The following is a 16,507-nucleotide window of genomic DNA, read 5'->3' as shown; positions in this document are numbered from 1 at the left end:
GCTTGCTTATTTCAGAGCAAGTAGGGGGAAAATGAATCTTCAGAAATAAAAACTCGAGCGTGTGCATCGCTCTAGAACTCTAAATCTGTATTCCCTTCTGTAGGCGGGCTCAGGCATAACGGTCGCAACCATTTGTTTTTTACGGGGGTGTGTTTGAAGTAACAAAGAGAGCTCTTTTCCGAATCAAACCTAAATAGTGAGGAAATAATGCAAGGTTTTGACTCAGAAGAAGAGGAAAAGAAGAAGAAATGAAGGGCAAAGAGAGGAAAGAGGTGCGTCCCTCCCACACACGCTTTCCATGGCTCCCCCCTTGTTTCCCAAGAGATGGTTTAGTCCGGAGGCAGAAAGGGGGCGGGGCCTGCCCTCGCGAGGCGACTGGGCCGAGAGCGGAGTCGTGCTGCTTCTTCTCCTCCTCCTTCGTCTCGGCCTCTTTCGCCTGACGACCATTTCCGAAGGAAGGAAGGCAGGCGGACGGCGAGGACTGGGCCACGGGCGGCGGCAGGGTGAGGCTTGGTCCCCTTCAGCACTGCTTCCTATGCGACGCTGTTGAATAGCACTGTGTGAAAATACCTTCAGGCCATGTGTGCCTTTGAAACCGAAACGAATGTTGTCTAGACTGGCGCCTCCCCTCCCAGGTAGCTCATTATATCGTTGTTTAAAATGTGTGTGTACAGTTACCTTCAGGCTATGGTGTATATGAGACAGAAATGAATTTCGTGTTCAAAATGGGGCCCCATCTCCTAAGTTATCCCATTATGTTTGTATCTAGCAACACAGGTATTCCAAAATCCATATGTATATGTGTGTATGTGTATGTATATATTGTGCATTTTGTTTTGCCCACCTATTTCATGATGTATTCAAATATTTGTGTGTGTGTGTCATGAAATAGATAGGTAGACAAAACAAAATCCACGATATATATACACACACACACACACACACACATATGGATTTTAAATACCTGTGTTGCTAGATATGAACATAATGGGATAACTTGGGAGATGGGGCCCCATTTTGAACACGAAATTCATTTCTGTCTCATACACCATAGCCTGAAGGTAACTGTTTACACATATTTTAAACAACAATATACATAATGAGCTACACGCACATATTTGAATACATCATGAAATAGGTAGGTAGACAAAACAAAATCCATGATATATATACACATACACACACATACATATGGATTTTAAACACCTGTGTTGCTAGATACGAACATAATGGGATAACTTGGGAGATGGGGCCCCATTTTGAACACGAAATTCATTTCTGTCTCATACACCATAACCTGAAGGTAACTGTATACACATATTTTAAACAACAATATGCATAATGAGCTACACACACTTATTTGAATACATCATGAAATGGATAGGTAGACAAAACAAGTCCCACGTATATAAATCCCAAATGTTTCTGGTCCTAAGCCTTTTGGATGCAGGATGTTAAACCTGTTGTAATCTTTGAGATCTGTTTTTCAAACAAACATTGGGTCATTCATGGCTTTAGTTTGAGAAAACTAAAGCCAAACAAAACATTGGACAAATGCTTCTGGATTTATAGTCCCCAGATGAAGCTTAAATATTCACTAGCCAGGCATTGGCAAACTTGAGCCTTCCAGGTGTTTTGGACTTCAACGCCCACAATTCCTAACAGCCTACCGGAGGGCCCAAGTTTGCCCGTGCCTGGCTAGACTTTATGTTTTACCATACAGTAGACTTTCTGTTAACTCTTGGGGATGGATAAATATATTTTCCGTTGGCTTGATTGTTACTCTTAAAAATAGGGCAACGTAATATTATTCCCCACACTATACTGTACCATGTACTCTGTATTTACTTGATAGCATTTTTTATTTATTTACTGTTTATTTACTATATTTATATACCGTCCCTCTCAGCCTGCAAGCAACTCGGGGCAGTTTACAGTTGGTATCAAGACCATAAAATACACTTTAAAACATTAAAATAACATAAAACCATATCAAAGTCAATAACAAAACTATATCATTACAGTAATATTGAAATACATTAGTCATATTGAAATACAGTCATTAAAGCAAACAAGACAAGCTTACTGTAACATGGTTTTGCTATATCATAAAAAACATCTTTGTGAATGTATTCTTATTCTTTGCCAGTTGCTTGAGAGTTTTTGAGTTACATAGCTTCATCACTCTAAATCAGTGGTTCTCAACCTGTGGGTCCTCAAATGTTTTGGCCTTCAACTCCCAGAAATCCTAACAGCTGGTAAATTGGCTGGGATTTCTGGGAGTTGTAGGCCAAAACACCTGGGAACCCACAGGTTGAGAACCACTGAACTAGAGCATCTGCCACAGGTTGGGTAGACTAAAATTTCCTTTGAGTTTATGTCAAGCACATCTACCTTGACTCAGTTAATTTCCAGTTTGGCTGGTTGGGAAGGTGTCTACCTCCAAGCACTGTTGAAAAAGCCAGTCTTCAGTCCATCTCCTGGTCCTAGCAAAATGAGCAGCGTCATGACACTGAGCAATGGCTTATGCTTTTCATTAATTGAGGCAATAGTAATGGTGTGGGCTTAGCAGGCTTCAGTCACCAGACTTTCATCACTCTAGTGACCTCTCACCATTGACTGGTGAGAATAGATGTTCAATATGAGCCCCTTATCCATGGATTCAACATCCACAGTTTTACTTACACTGTGAAAATGATCACCCATTTCAAGTATTTGTTAGGACTCTGTAGGTTCTCCAGTGCGAGTCCATGGTATGTTTTTATCCCAAGTATAGATAAAACAGGGTTTGCTATAGTCTACGGTTTCAGGTATCCATGGAGTCTTGGAAGATATTCCCACAAATACAGGGGTAGTACTTTATAGATAATATGAATGGCACCCTCAGTGCTTAGGTATGAGGTATGGACATAGCCTGGAGCATCAGAACCATAGGTTCAACGTGGGCTGAAACTCAATGCAGCCAGACCCAGGTCAGCGTAGTCTTGGTTTTGCTTTCTTTTCTGTCAAAATGTGAAATAAGCGAACGCGTGTGTAATGGTCAGCAGGGGAGGATATATTTCTGAGCATCTGGCAAACTTAAAAACCTGCCTTTGAGAAGCTTAGTTTTTGTTTCCATTAAACAGAGTGTCTGAGATGTATTATAACTTCCATTAACTAACAATCAGATGAACTTGTTAATTAGGTTGAAACTGAAGTCAACAATTTAACTTGATGTTTTTCTTTGTTTTCTACCTGCCTGCAAAAATAAGACATTTCATGAATTTGTGTTCTCAATGCCAAATGAAGTGAGCATCATACATATCTTGCCTTATTTGAGATGTTTACCTATGAGTAATCCAGACTACTTCCTGGGTATAGGTTAAACAGGTTTCTTAAATCAAGTGATATTAAATTACTTAATTATATCTCTTCTGCCCTGTGAAGATGTTATATGTTACTACTGTTATCTATACCAGAGCAATATTCCCAAATGATGGCCCCATCGACACTGGCCATTTAATGCAGTTTCAAACTAGTATTGAAGAAAGTGGTTTCTTAGAACCAATGTGAGGCCTGGATGGCATTTACACAAACCACAGAGCAGAGCATCGATGCTCATTCGGGGCTTTTCTTCACACACTTTTGAGGGCATTTGTTGCCTGGCCACTGCAGTTGGAAGCTAACTTCAAACTGCATTACATGGCCAATGTAGATGGGGCCCCAGCTTTTGGAAAAACCATCTGCAGGGTCAAATGGCAGTCTTGAAAAGATAGTAAAAGTCATGAATCAGGACATGTCCTTTCTTTCTATATGCAATAAACAATGCAAAAGGTTTTGGCAGTGATTGCTAAGCTGAATTGGCATAAAGCTTTTAAATCCTTTGATACAGTTAATTGTTCACAGGAAAGCATAGTGAGCATGTTCAAGCAAAGTGCTTTGTTTTCCTTTCATGTCAGGCTGGAGTACAAGGGAAGAGAGCATAATCTAAATGCTTGCCTAGTGAGTTTTATAATATTTAGGTCATGAACAACAAAATAAAGTAACATTAATCCTTTATACTTACATCATGTAAAAAGAAAAGAAGGTGCTATGTCTAGATGTTGAATGGTGGTTTTTAATTGTAAAGAAATAAAACAAAAAACCATAAAGAGTTAATCACTGACATACTGAAACATTAAAGTTCTCAGTTTGAAGCCTCAGTCACATGCAAATTTACATGCCAGATTGTGGTTTTCTTTGGGCTGCATTGGGTAACAGGACTTTTCTCTTCTAGGGGCACTATGAATGAAGAGCAGTTTGTTAACATTGACTTGAATGATGACAATGTTTGCAGCGTATGCAAATTAGGAACAGAAAGAGAGACTCTCTCATTCTGCCACATTTGTTTTGAGCTAAACATTGGAGGTAAGTGTAGCTTAATATTGTACAATTATACTTTTGGAAATTCTAAGTCAGAAAAATGGAGTGTTACTTTTAGATAGTAATGATAATGGTAAGCATATATTAACTCTCTTGTGTATTCTGTTTTTCACAATTTAGTATATTTGCTGTGGAAATTGGCTTCTGAAAAATATCTAATGATACAGTATTTCAAGTTACAGTACAAATTGCTTACAGAATACTTAAATACAGTGTCCTGTATCTCAAGTCATTTCAGGCATTTTATTTTAGAATACAATGAACATGTGAAGCAGGGAGAATGATGTCCCATCACATGGTCATTGCTTTCTTTCAAAGGCAGACCGTGAGATACATAGTATTTTGCATTCATGTAGACTTCCAGCATGATGTAGAACTGATGTTTTCCAGTGTCTAAAATTGTTTTATGGATTCAATGTGGATGCAGAAAGACATTAGAATGTTCTTTTGGCTGAATTAAAAAGGATTACATGGCTAATCAGTACTGTGTATGAGTGGTATCAGTGGTTTTTGAGCCCCTCAGAAGTCAATTAATCTACAATTACTGTATATCAATCTGGCTGTTTAATATGGATTTGAAATATTGCTAAAAAATTTTAGTCAGTATTCTCTTTTGTCCTTCGTAATTAAACAGCACATTCTTATTTTCGTATCAATGTACTTTGATTCCTGTTAGAACTCAGTTTTAGAAATAGTGTCAACTGCAAAAGATTTATTTTTTTCTATGTTTTCTGAAATGCAGTTCGTAACAAGAACTATCTGCTTGTCTTTGGGTGATATAACACTAGTTATGTTAGCATTAAAGCATTATTATTATTATTATTAACTTGATTTATAGCCTGCCTCTCCCCATGGGAACTCAAGACGACTAAGGCAGGTTATGATCTTGAAGCATTTGGAAAAGGTAAAGCAGAAAAACAGAAGTCACATGTTTTAAATTGTTCACAGTACATTTTCAAACGAAAGAATGAACAAAAACATGAATAACACTTTTTGTCAATAATTAGGTTTGTGAGATCTAAATAAATCACCATAGACAAATTGTACAACTCATTTATACACTTGTAGAGATCAGAGCCAATCATTCAGTTTATTTTTTAAAATCAGTTTGTTTTGTGTGGATCCAAGTTCTAGAGCACTGGGATAACTGAATTGCTTTGTAGTTTCCTTGACTCTGCTGGTCAGTGACTGTAATAAAGTTTTGTTGTTGTTGTTTCCTTGGCTGAGTTTATAGCTTGATTGCAGCCCCCTAAACTCTTGAAGTACCCATATACATTCACATTTTTCCAGATTTTGCAGAAAGGTTAGGGATTCTCTCTAGGTCTAGGAATTTCAAATCAACTTTAGAGGGCACCAAAATGCCTTTCTTTTCTGGAGTTCAAAAAAGTTAATTTCAAACTAAACAAGATATCTTACTTTTTCCCAGTGTTTTCCAAAAGTATTAAATGATCTCTAATTTTTGTTCAGTTGCCAAACAATAAGGAAACCAAATTTCATTCTAGAACTGGTGAGCACATAGATTCCAAGAATGAAACAATTGTAGCCAATGTGAATACAGCATTGGTTCCTAAGTCCATCTATTTGGAGGAGGGGCATTGTGAATTTGCCAGTACATCACATAAAATAGTCTGAGAAGTAGTATCTTGGAAGAGCCAAGGTTGATTTGTTTTATGTAGTCTGTTGTGTTCCTTGACTGATTGTTTATTCTTACAGCTCTAGCTAATTTCAGGAGTTTCCTGTTATGTCTTTCAATATTTCAAAATGGAAAGACATTCCCCGGTTGTGGGGGAGGGGGAGCATCTGGAGTTTAAAAAGTATGATAGTAGCAAAGCAGTTTAAAACAAAGGTCCATCTCCCTCCAGAATGGTGGCTGAAAATATGAACATTTAACCCTTATGTCCTGTAAATGTAAATATAGATGAGATTATAGCCTCTTCCTGAGGATCTGCTAGACTGAATTTGCTCGTTTTAAAGCAATGTAACTATGCAGGAAGCCATGGAAAGCTCATAGGAAAACAACCACAGCCATGAACCCCAAAGTAACAAGTTGTCTTTCCCATGATTATTCAATTCCTGGTAACAGAACAACATTTGTTGTTGTTCATTCGTTCAGTCGTCTCCGACTCTTCGTGACCTCATGGACCAGCCCACGCCAGAGCTCCCTGTCGGCCGACACCACCCCCAGCTCTTTCAAGGTCAAGAACAACATTATGCACTAGCAAAAATTTTTGTGTTGGAGAAGAGCTGGATGGTTTTGATCATACTTGACTGAGAAGGGTGGAGTATTGTGGAAAGCAGGAGCAATAATGAATGCATGATAGAGAGAGAGCCAGGTAAGGGTGCAGTGATGGAATGGCTGGATACTAGATAGTATTGAGAGGGGAAGAGTGTAACTGGAGAGAGTTGTATATGTGAATGTGAAATAGAGAGGGCTGTACATAGGTGGTTAGTGATAAAACAGTGGAGTTTATAGCAATCTCGTTTTATTTATGCAAATTAAACTTTATTGAAAACTGCAGAGATGTATACATTTGTATCTGAAAATTGCCATATTTCCATAATAGGGACTTATCCCAACATGTTGTGTGTAGGGGTTGCAGCTGAAGGAGACATAGATAGTATTGTGATAAAATCAACTTGAGCTCTTTTAAAAGCCTTCTACAATACATTGAGCTCTTTTACTTGATGATTTTTATGTTAAGCCTCTTTGATACATCACATCAGTTTTGCTCATTTCAAGGTATTAGTGCCCATGGTGGCAATGGAGTTGCATTAATAGACAAATACACGTATCTTGTTGTATGTTTGGTATATTGGGATTGTTCCTCAGGAAATGCTTGCAGATGGGGATTACTGTTTTTTATTTCTAGTTCTCCAAGTATTGTTGAACTAGTAGATGATCCCTTAGGAGTAAATTAATGTTGAATATGTGAAGCTCTATTGAAATCAGATAGGTTCCCATTTTTAATAATAGCTAGATTACATTGGCAGGAAATATATTGTTAGATGTATTTCTGCTGAAGCTGATAGCTAAATAAATGTTGCAAAGGGATGATGAGGGCTGAATGCTAATTCAGTAATGAAGTAGTATGTATATGATGAACTGTCAGCAGATTACTGAAGAGATAAATTGGTTTAGAAACACCTTCAGAAGAAGTAAATCATAGGCATTCTCATTCATCTTTGATACTGAGAATACATGCTGCATGCAGGCAAAAATGGGAGAGAAGGAGAGGACACAAAGAACAAACTTAAGCAATTGGTAATTGTAAAGATTTTCGAGATTTGCTTTGTCAGTATCACATTCACATTTATAGTGGGAACAACTTCCTATTTATTTCTCTCAAGTAATTTTGAAGAAGATATGTTAAGAAAATGGCTATTTTGGCACTATTACTTGTGTTTTAATCAGGGGAATGATATACATTTATAGACAACTTTTTGAAACACACAAAACCTAATAAATGTATATATGTACTATTGTAAGTAGTCTTTACTAAGAAACCCTAAGAAATTTTCAATTGAATGAACCCTCAAATGACCTGAAGGCATATGCATCTATACATGTGTTGCTATACTGATATACAAATCGTTAATTGCAAGATTTATTCATGTTTTTTATTGGTTAAAAGTACAGCATTTGGGTTTTTTTGAAATTTGGTTGACACATATGCTTGGAATTGTGCCATTGGTTTTGATAGGAGTTACAAAAATACCTGAAGCGACACCTTCAGAAAATCCTCTTTTAGAGAATTTTCTTACACACATTCACTCTCTCACACACACTCCACCATAAAATCCTGAAGTGGCATTGCGTTTAATAATTATTTACATAGTAGAAATCTCTTCTCAACAAAGTATTCAGATGCCAACTAACCTGGAGAGAAGGTGGGGTTTGTGAACGTGAAGAGCTTCACAAAAGAGATTATAGTTTTGCTGCAAGTCCTGGCAACAAAGCTCTGTATGTGCTTGTTCTTTGTTCTCTGAACTTACACAGCTGCTGGCAGAACTCGGAGGAGCAGGGGCTTGCACATAAAAAGAAAACAAGCCCAGCAGCTATTGTGTAACAGAACAACATGAGCTGGGTTCAAAAGCTAACTCTGGCTGTTAACATATAATGAGATCTTTCATTGTGAAAAGCAGGAAAAGTAATATGAGTAAACACCAACTTCAAATATAGTGGTACTTGTACTAAAATACTTAATGAAAAATGAGCTGTATCGTTCTGGCTTTCTCTGCTGTAGTAAAAGTTTCTTATGTTGCAAAGAAAAAGGAAATCTACATAAAGTCTCCTTTAGTATTAAAACTTCTCTAATTGGAAGCCATATACTTACAAGTAATTTTGACTTGGATTTATTTGTCTGTTAATTAACAAGTCTGCAGGAAGGTGCTCCTTTGGATTTAACATTTAGACTAAAATGAAAACATTCTCAGTGAGAATGTGAATTGCAGTAGAGGGCCCTGCAACATTCATCCTACCTTCAGTCCTCCCTGTTCTATCTGTTGTAACTTGTTATTTTGTCTTGTATGTTATCACTGTCAGCAAGCCTAATTTTTCAGCAAGATTTGTGGTGATTGTTTAGTATGTTAACCAGTTATGAATCTTCCTAGCAGTAGCACAGTCACCCCATAGTTCATTGGCTTGCTTGCAAGAACATCACAGGGAAACCTATCAAAAGCTTTACTGAAATGTAGTCAAAGTACTCCCTCCTCAAGCTAACTTGTGTCTCATGCCTTGTTTTTGAGAAATTCATGCTTCCAGTAATCACAACATTCTTAAATGTGCACAGACAGGTTGTTTAATTATCTGTTCTAAAATCTTTTCTAGTTTTAACGGCAGGCTGACTAATTGATAGTTGCTCAGTCTTTTTTGCCTTGTCTGCAGATGGGAGTTATCCTCCACTCTGCTGTGACTTCTCCAGTCTTCCAAGAATTCTCAGAGATATATTGACAGTGATTCTGAGGGAATATCTACATCTTCCTTTTGTACTCTTTATCAGTGGTATTTCAAAGATTGTTTTTTAAACTGAGACGTGGTTTGCCAAGGTGTCCCTATGCTTTGAAGAACACATTTTTTCTCTGTGATTCTTGTCTTTTGGTACATAAAAAGCTATAGTGAAGAGGCCATATCACCAATGCACTATAGCTCTTTTAAAGAAGAAGTGCTCCCCTCAAAGCTCTGATTTGCCTTGGACTAAAAAAAGGAAATACATTGGAGAATTGGTGTATAATGCCATTGTGGGTGCTGAGAACTGCCAGAAAATTGTCTGGGACAACAGACATAGTTTGGATATTCATTCTTTTTTTCTTTTTTTTTTTAAACACCCTAATAAATATAGTAATAAATACCTCATCCTGTAATCACTTTGACCTGAAGGAGCCTTCAGATGATGCCAGGAACAGAAAATATTCTCTTGCCTGCTGGAGTCACCCTTTCCTCCTCTAAGTAGTAAACTATAGGCATGTATATTTGGGGAAACCTTGTCCCGTTTCATGTCCCGGCTTTCATTAGGAGACCGATCCGTTTTTTTGTAAGCCTCCCAAAATTGGGAGAGTTGTTTTCTGTTTTTTTGTTTCAGGGCCCCACTTCCTGGCTCCCTTCCCAGCATTCTTACCTGGCACCTGCTGTTTCTACTCTAGAGTAAGAGAGGCACTCAGCTGTAGGCACTGGCAGATGCACCCGCTTTCTGATCTGCCTGCAAGCCCCGCCACACACACACTCTCTTTGGAAAACGAGTAAGAGGCCCTCAGCTGCAGGCACACTTCAGGCCTGCCTGCATCCCCCACCACACATGCCCTGCCACACACTCCAAGAGTGTGTGTGTGATGGGGCATGCAGGCAGGCCCGGAGCACATCTGCAGCAGAACTCTGAGCCTGCACGCCCTTCCACACACCCACTGTCTTTCCAAGGCAAGGAGGCAATTTTGGATGTACACAAAAGCAGACTTTCATGTCAAGCAGACTTTCATGTCGAGCAGATTTTCATGTGTGGAGGGGGCTTCCCGTTTTGTGCTTCTGAAGAAACGGAAGACACGAAAGAAATGGTAGGAATGAATTCACGCACAAGCCTAGTAAACCATCATCTTAACAGGATTCAGTTGACTTAGTGAGTTACTGAATTCATCCCCTTCCAAGTTACTCAGTCAGAATGAAATAGTGGCTCAATGGTAGTAATGGAGTGCTGACTACTAACATTGCATTAAATTTTCTATGGACAAAATTAAATAATATTCTGATATTCTGAATTGCAATAGATGGAAGTAGAAATTTGAAAGTATTATGTGAAAACACTTTTTCCTTTGTATCCAGTGTTGTTGGCCTCTCTTGAATTCAATTTCAACACTTGTAGGTCATAATATTTTGCACTACCCTTCTACTATGGCTGTTTGGCATCCATAGCCATTTGAAAATAATATATTCAATCAGCTTTACATATTTACTAAAATGCATTGTGGAAATAATTAGGTTTAATCTCTCCAAAATTATATAAAAGCTTATTTCTTAGTAAAAGAAATTGCTCTCATTTAGCATTTACACAATTTGACATATTCATAAAAGAATAGTCATTTTTTTAAGTGCAGTATATTAATACTTTTCCCACTTGTAACCTTTTTCCTCTTTTCAGGAATACCAAAGTCTGATCTTCTGCACACAAGTTCATTGAGGGGACACAGAGACTGCTTTGAGAAATTCCACTTAATAGAAAAACAGAGTTGTCCACGGTCAAAACTCTCCAAGAGTACATATGCAGAAGTGAAAAACATCTTGAGCAAAAAAATTAACAGGATTATACAGTATGCACAAAACAAAGATTTGGATTCGGAAGGTTCAAAACAAACACAGCACTGGCTTTTTAGCTTTAGACATCAGAGAGAAAGAAAGCTAGTCCCACAGTCAGATTCCCAGGTTCCTAAATATTCTGCAAAGTGGATAGATGGAAACACTGGGAGTATTTCAGACGGCTCACAAAATATTCTAGAACCAAAGGAGTCCAGTGATTTTCGACTTGATCTACTGCAACAGACAGATGGTACATTTTGTTGTAGTAATACATTGTGGCCTAATCATAACCAGCCATCAGAGATGGGAAAAACTAAAAAAGATTCCAATGCCTGTGTCCGAAGGAGACATCTTCAATACAGCAGGGAACAGTGTAAGTGGATGAAGCTGTGAAATGTTATCTTTGGATGCTTTTTCCAGTCTGTAATTTTCCATTTTTTAAAATAACATTGAATAATTGAATGTCAGCTCACGATAGCTGGGCTCAATGATGACACGAGACTTCCATAATAATCAAAGGTTATTGGTAGTGGAAAAAGAGTGGATCTCTAATTGGTGCACTAAAGCTGAACTTGTCAGAATAGTTTTAGCAGTTTCCATCTAACTGTGAAGGTACCCTATAATACAAAGAAAACCTTGCCTCTGAAATTTCTTTGCCTATGTTCTTGTTGAATTGAAATGTTCCAATTTTAGTGATATGGTACACTAGTAAACATAATGTTTTTGTTTTAAATTGCCTAAACTAATCTATAATCTCCAGCACTTTGTCAAAATTTGCTTTTAGGCACACAGAGTTTTTTTTGAGAAAACTTTGGAAATGAATTTATGACCAGATATGCTGTTCACTTTATACAATTAGTTTTTGAACCCAGATAAAGGTTTTGCATTCACTGCATTTATTTTTTTCACATTTCAGTATGCACTATTTTAATAATGCAGGTGTATGGAATATGATTGTGGTTTTTATTTATATCTTGAACTATAATAGAAAAATCTACTAAGGGATACATAGATCCTGCTTATCCTTTATAATGCAGTTTGACCTAATGTGGAAAGTAATTATTAGATAGGAATGTTTATAAATCTGTTCCAGAGTGTCCATCTTCTCATCTTCCCCAAACCCACCCTGTTGTCTACCTCTTACAATGTTTATTTGTTTGTTTGTTTCAGTGAGTCTAATGACTCTTAAAGAAGTGGAACAGCTGAATGAAAAGATATTCAAGCAAGTCCAGGGTAAGATTCCTTTTAGTTTCAGCAGTTCCTTGTCAGTTCTTACAACAACAATAATCTAAAACAAATGGTCTCTATTGCTGAGTGCAGAAAACAGTTTTTCCTTCACATTCCAAACCAGGTGGAAAGGAGTTTAGGAATATTAGGGGATTGCATAAATGTTGGAATGCAGAAGGAAATGATTATGGAAGAATTCAGAAAAATAAAATTGACATGGTTCCATTGGATAAAAATAATAAAAATGGAAGTAAGCTTAATCAATTTGAACAAATAATACAAAATGGAAGGGATATAGGGGGCCATAAAAATTTGAAAGGAACGACTAATAAAATATATAAGATATTGATTGAAACAAAGGGGAAATAGGGAATAATATTCTCAAGGAGATTTGGGAAGACGATTTAGGGATGGAAATAAATGAAGCAGAGTGGTCACAACTATGGGAACGGACATTTGAAAAACATCAAAACAAGTTAAAGAAAATCATTACAAATTGATATGGAAATGGTATCTAACACCAATAAAAATAGCAAATATAAATAAAAATTATTCAAAAAATTGCTGGATAAGATGCCAAGAAGCAGGAACATACATGCATATATGGTGGCATTGTACATACATAACTTATTGGAAAAGGTATTTAGAGAGATAGAGGATATAATCATAGAGTTGGAAGAGACCTCATGGACCATCCAGTCCAACCCCCTGCCGAGAAGCAGGAAAATTGCATTCATAGCACCCCCGACAGATGAACATCCAGTCTCTGTTTAAAAGCTTCAAAAGAAGGAGCCTCCACCACACTCCGGGGCAGAGACTTCCACTGCTGAACAGCTCTCGCAGTCAGGAAGTTCGTCCTAGTGTTCACATGAAATCCTTTTTTGTCATTTGAAGCCATTGTTCCGCGTCCTAGTCTCCAGGGCAGGAGTAAACAAGCTTTCTCCCTCCTTCCTATGACTTCCTCTCACATATTTATACATGGCTATCATGTCTTCTCTCAGCCTTTCTCCTCTTCAGGCTAAAAATGCCCAGCTCTTTCAGCTGCTCCTTATAGGGCTTGTTCTCCAGACCCTTGATCATTTTAGTTGCTCTCCTCTGGACACATTCCAGCTTGTCAATATCTGTCTTCAATTGTGGAGCCCAGAATTGGACACAGTATTCCAGGTGTGGTCTAACCAAGGCAGAATAGAGGGGTAGCATGAGTTCCCTGGATCTAGACACTCATGTTTAACTTGTTGTCCACGAGGACTCCAAGATCTTTTTCTGTCCTCATCTGAAGAGGCAGTTTATTTTCTGAACATCAACATAATGAAAAAAGAAGAAAAAGATGTGATATCAAATCTATAGGCAATAGCAAGATTGTTCATAGCAAAGAATTGGAAAAGGGAAATATACAAATTGAAGAGTTGTATAAGGAAGTATGGAAATTGGCAATAAATGATAAGTTGACATGTAAGTTAAAAGTTAAGAGACTTTGATGAAAAAAAAAATTATTGAAAGAGGATTCAAAAAGAAAGATGGAAAGTTACCGCCACTGAGGAGATGAAAGTTTGGACAGATAATATATAAAAGAAGTGGCTCAGGGAGGAGAGCACCGTGGTGAGGGATAGAAATATATGTATAAGTGTGAAAGCAACAGTGGATACAATAAGATTTATGAGATGTATATTGTATTGAATACTATGTGTTTGTTCTATAACAAATGTATTAAATAATGTTTTAAAAAATAAAAAAGGAACATTATTTGGGAATTGCTATAAAAAGTCTTGAAGGGCTATGTTATAAAAATCTTTCAATTATCGTTTTCATTTTATAAATGAAAGTATGCAGTTACACTCAAAATGAAGGCGCTTTATCTCCAGTTCTTGATTAATTAGATGCCAACGTTTCTTTCAGATGTGTCTAAAGAACTGACCGAGCAACTACAGGAGAAGGACTCATTGACTTCACAACTTAATGGCCGTCACATTTCTATTGAACAACTGTTAAAGAACTGTTCAAAATTGCCATGCCTTCAAATGGGACGAGCAGGAATGAAATCGAATGTATCGATATAAACATAGCAAAATGTGCATTTCCCAGCATCATTGATCTATCCCATATGGTTACACAGTCAACCAGTATTTTGGAAAAGGTATCTATATTACAAGATGCAGGGGAAGATGCATACAGTATTAGATACAACATTTGTTGGAGGGGGGCACATTTGACTCTGGAAGTCGCCTTTCCCCATAATCAGCAGTGTTCTTTGCAGTCGCAAATGATAAGTGTTTCGGTGTGGTTTGACAGAAAGACTTCTGATTGACTGTAAATAACCATGGAAGTGAAATATTGAGAAATGATGGTGCAACCAATATTCATGGACTCTACATTTTTTTATTTATTGCAAGCAATATTTTATTACTGAAATTTTATAAAAAAGCAACTATTTTAGGTACTTTTCCACGTCTCTTTATAAAGTTTTTGAATGATTGTAAGTAACATTTTGCCTTGTGTAATTATTGTTTACCCCCCTTTCAGGTCAGTGTACTTATATTTCATGATGGACATTGTTTTAAAAAAATTGTTACCCAAAGACACGATCTCAGTGGCTGTAATGCATTATTTTCCGTCTTCAACAATGTAGAATTTATTGGGCATGGATTGTATCTTAATAGAAGAAATCTAAGCACACCACTCCTTTTGGAATGACAGTTCATATTATGTTAATATGTGCAGAACTGGGTTTCAGTTTTGTAGGTGAATTTCTAATGCTTAATACAAGTATATGGCTTCAAAGGAATAAACCTATAATACCTCATGGAAATAATTGCCTCTTTATGCTTCTTGTGACAAACTCTTTGCTCATATAAATTCTTGCACATAGACATTGGAATTGAAACCCCTATCTGTAAATACCTTATCAGTAATTATTAAATTCTGTCATCTGAAGAGGCAGTTTATTTTCTGAGCATCAACATAATGTCCCTGGACTATGGGATTGCATTCCTCCTGCTGAAAACTTAGAGTATACCATACATAGTCAGCTAGCCCCATTTGTGGGTTTCACTTCTGACAATTTTATTATTGAGATGTTATTTTATTTAAAATGTTTTCTGTAGGAATCTTTGGGTCCTCTGGTGTGATTATGTGGTCAGCATCCCACAGAAGTTACCTATAGATAACTGCTGGAAGCTCTAGAATAGTAGTTCTCAACCTGCGGGTCCCCAGAGGTTTTGGCCTTCAACTCCCAGAAATCCTAACAGCTGGTAAACTGGCTGGGATTTCTGGGAATTGTAGACCAAAATCCCTGGGGACCCCACAGGTTGAGAACCACTGCCCTAGAAAATCTTGGAAAGATTATGATGGTGATGACAATAACAATACATTTCTTACCTGCTTCTTGCGGCTTGAGGCATGGTAGAACAGGGTTGAAACAGAACAATAAGCATGAATATATATATATATATATATATATATATATATAAACAAAAAATCGCAGCAATAAAATATAGGTCAAAATCTACAAGTTAAAATTGTCTGAGTAGGGTTGCCAGAAAAGATAGATCTTCAGTTGCATCTTGAATATTGACAGCTCATTTCCAATGGAAAGGTCCTCTGGGTGGTGGTTGCCTGTCAGTTTGTCTAAAGTATTGCCCCTCCCCCCGAACCTAAGGGTGCGGGGCAGATTGTATGGGAAAAGGCAATCCTGTAGGTAATCTGGATCCAAACCATGTAGCTCTTTTAAGGTCAAAACCAATACTTTTTGCTTTGTCTGGAAACTAATTGGAAGTGAAGTGACTTTAACATGGGTGTTATATTCTCACTCCTATATCTTCCTGTATCCGGTCTGATTGCCATGTTTTGAACTAATTGGAGTTCCCAATGCAAACAAGTTGCAGATTAAACCTTGAGGTTACCACTGCATGCCATCTGCCTTTATATTCTAGGAAGGGGCACAAATGGTGTATCAGTCAAAGTTGATAGTAAGCACTCCTGATTGTTGCATCAATCTGGGATGACATTTAGAGAGACAGATCCAGGAGCACTCCCAAGCTTGCGAACACAGGTGGAGTAAAACCGGCCCAGAACTGATTGACACACCTCCATCCCTAGGTT

General features: G+C 37.5%; 1 protein-coding gene across 1 annotated transcript; it reads left to right on the top strand.

The window, feature by feature from the left end:
- The first annotated feature begins 341 nt into the window (after positions 1-341).
- On the top strand, positions 342-15,218 carry C3H21orf91 (chromosome 3 C21orf91 homolog). Its single transcript, XM_060770493.2, has 5 exons — positions 342-503; positions 4,256-4,386; positions 11,028-11,555; positions 12,353-12,415; positions 14,306-15,218. The coding sequence occupies exons 2-5, from the start codon at positions 4,263-4,265 to the stop codon at positions 14,464-14,466; spliced, it is 876 nt and encodes a 291-aa protein (XP_060626476.2). The 5' UTR covers positions 342-503; positions 4,256-4,262; the 3' UTR covers positions 14,467-15,218.
- The last annotated feature ends 1,289 nt before the right edge of the window (positions 15,219-16,507 follow it).

This window comes from Anolis sagrei, chromosome 3 (assembly GCF_037176765.1).
Source record: "Anolis sagrei isolate rAnoSag1 chromosome 3, rAnoSag1.mat, whole genome shotgun sequence".
Lineage (NCBI taxonomy): Eukaryota > Metazoa > Chordata > Lepidosauria > Squamata > Dactyloidae > Anolis > Anolis sagrei.
Note: the sequence above shows the minus strand (reverse complement) of the source record. Positions and strands in the feature narration are given on the sequence as shown.

Bases quoted from the DNA above. Each gene is read 5' to 3' on its own strand.
- C3H21orf91 (XM_060770493.2), top strand. From the start codon at position 4,263: ATGAATGAAGAGCAGTTTGTTAACATTGACTTGAATGATGACAATGTT. The intron at 11,556-12,352 runs GTAAGTGGATGA...TGTTTGTTTCAG, and splicing joins TCAATACAGCAGGGAACAGT to TGAGTCTAATGACTCTTAAA. The intron at 12,416-14,305 runs GTAAGATTCCTT...CGTTTCTTTCAG, and splicing joins GATATTCAAGCAAGTCCAGG to ATGTGTCTAAAGAACTGACC.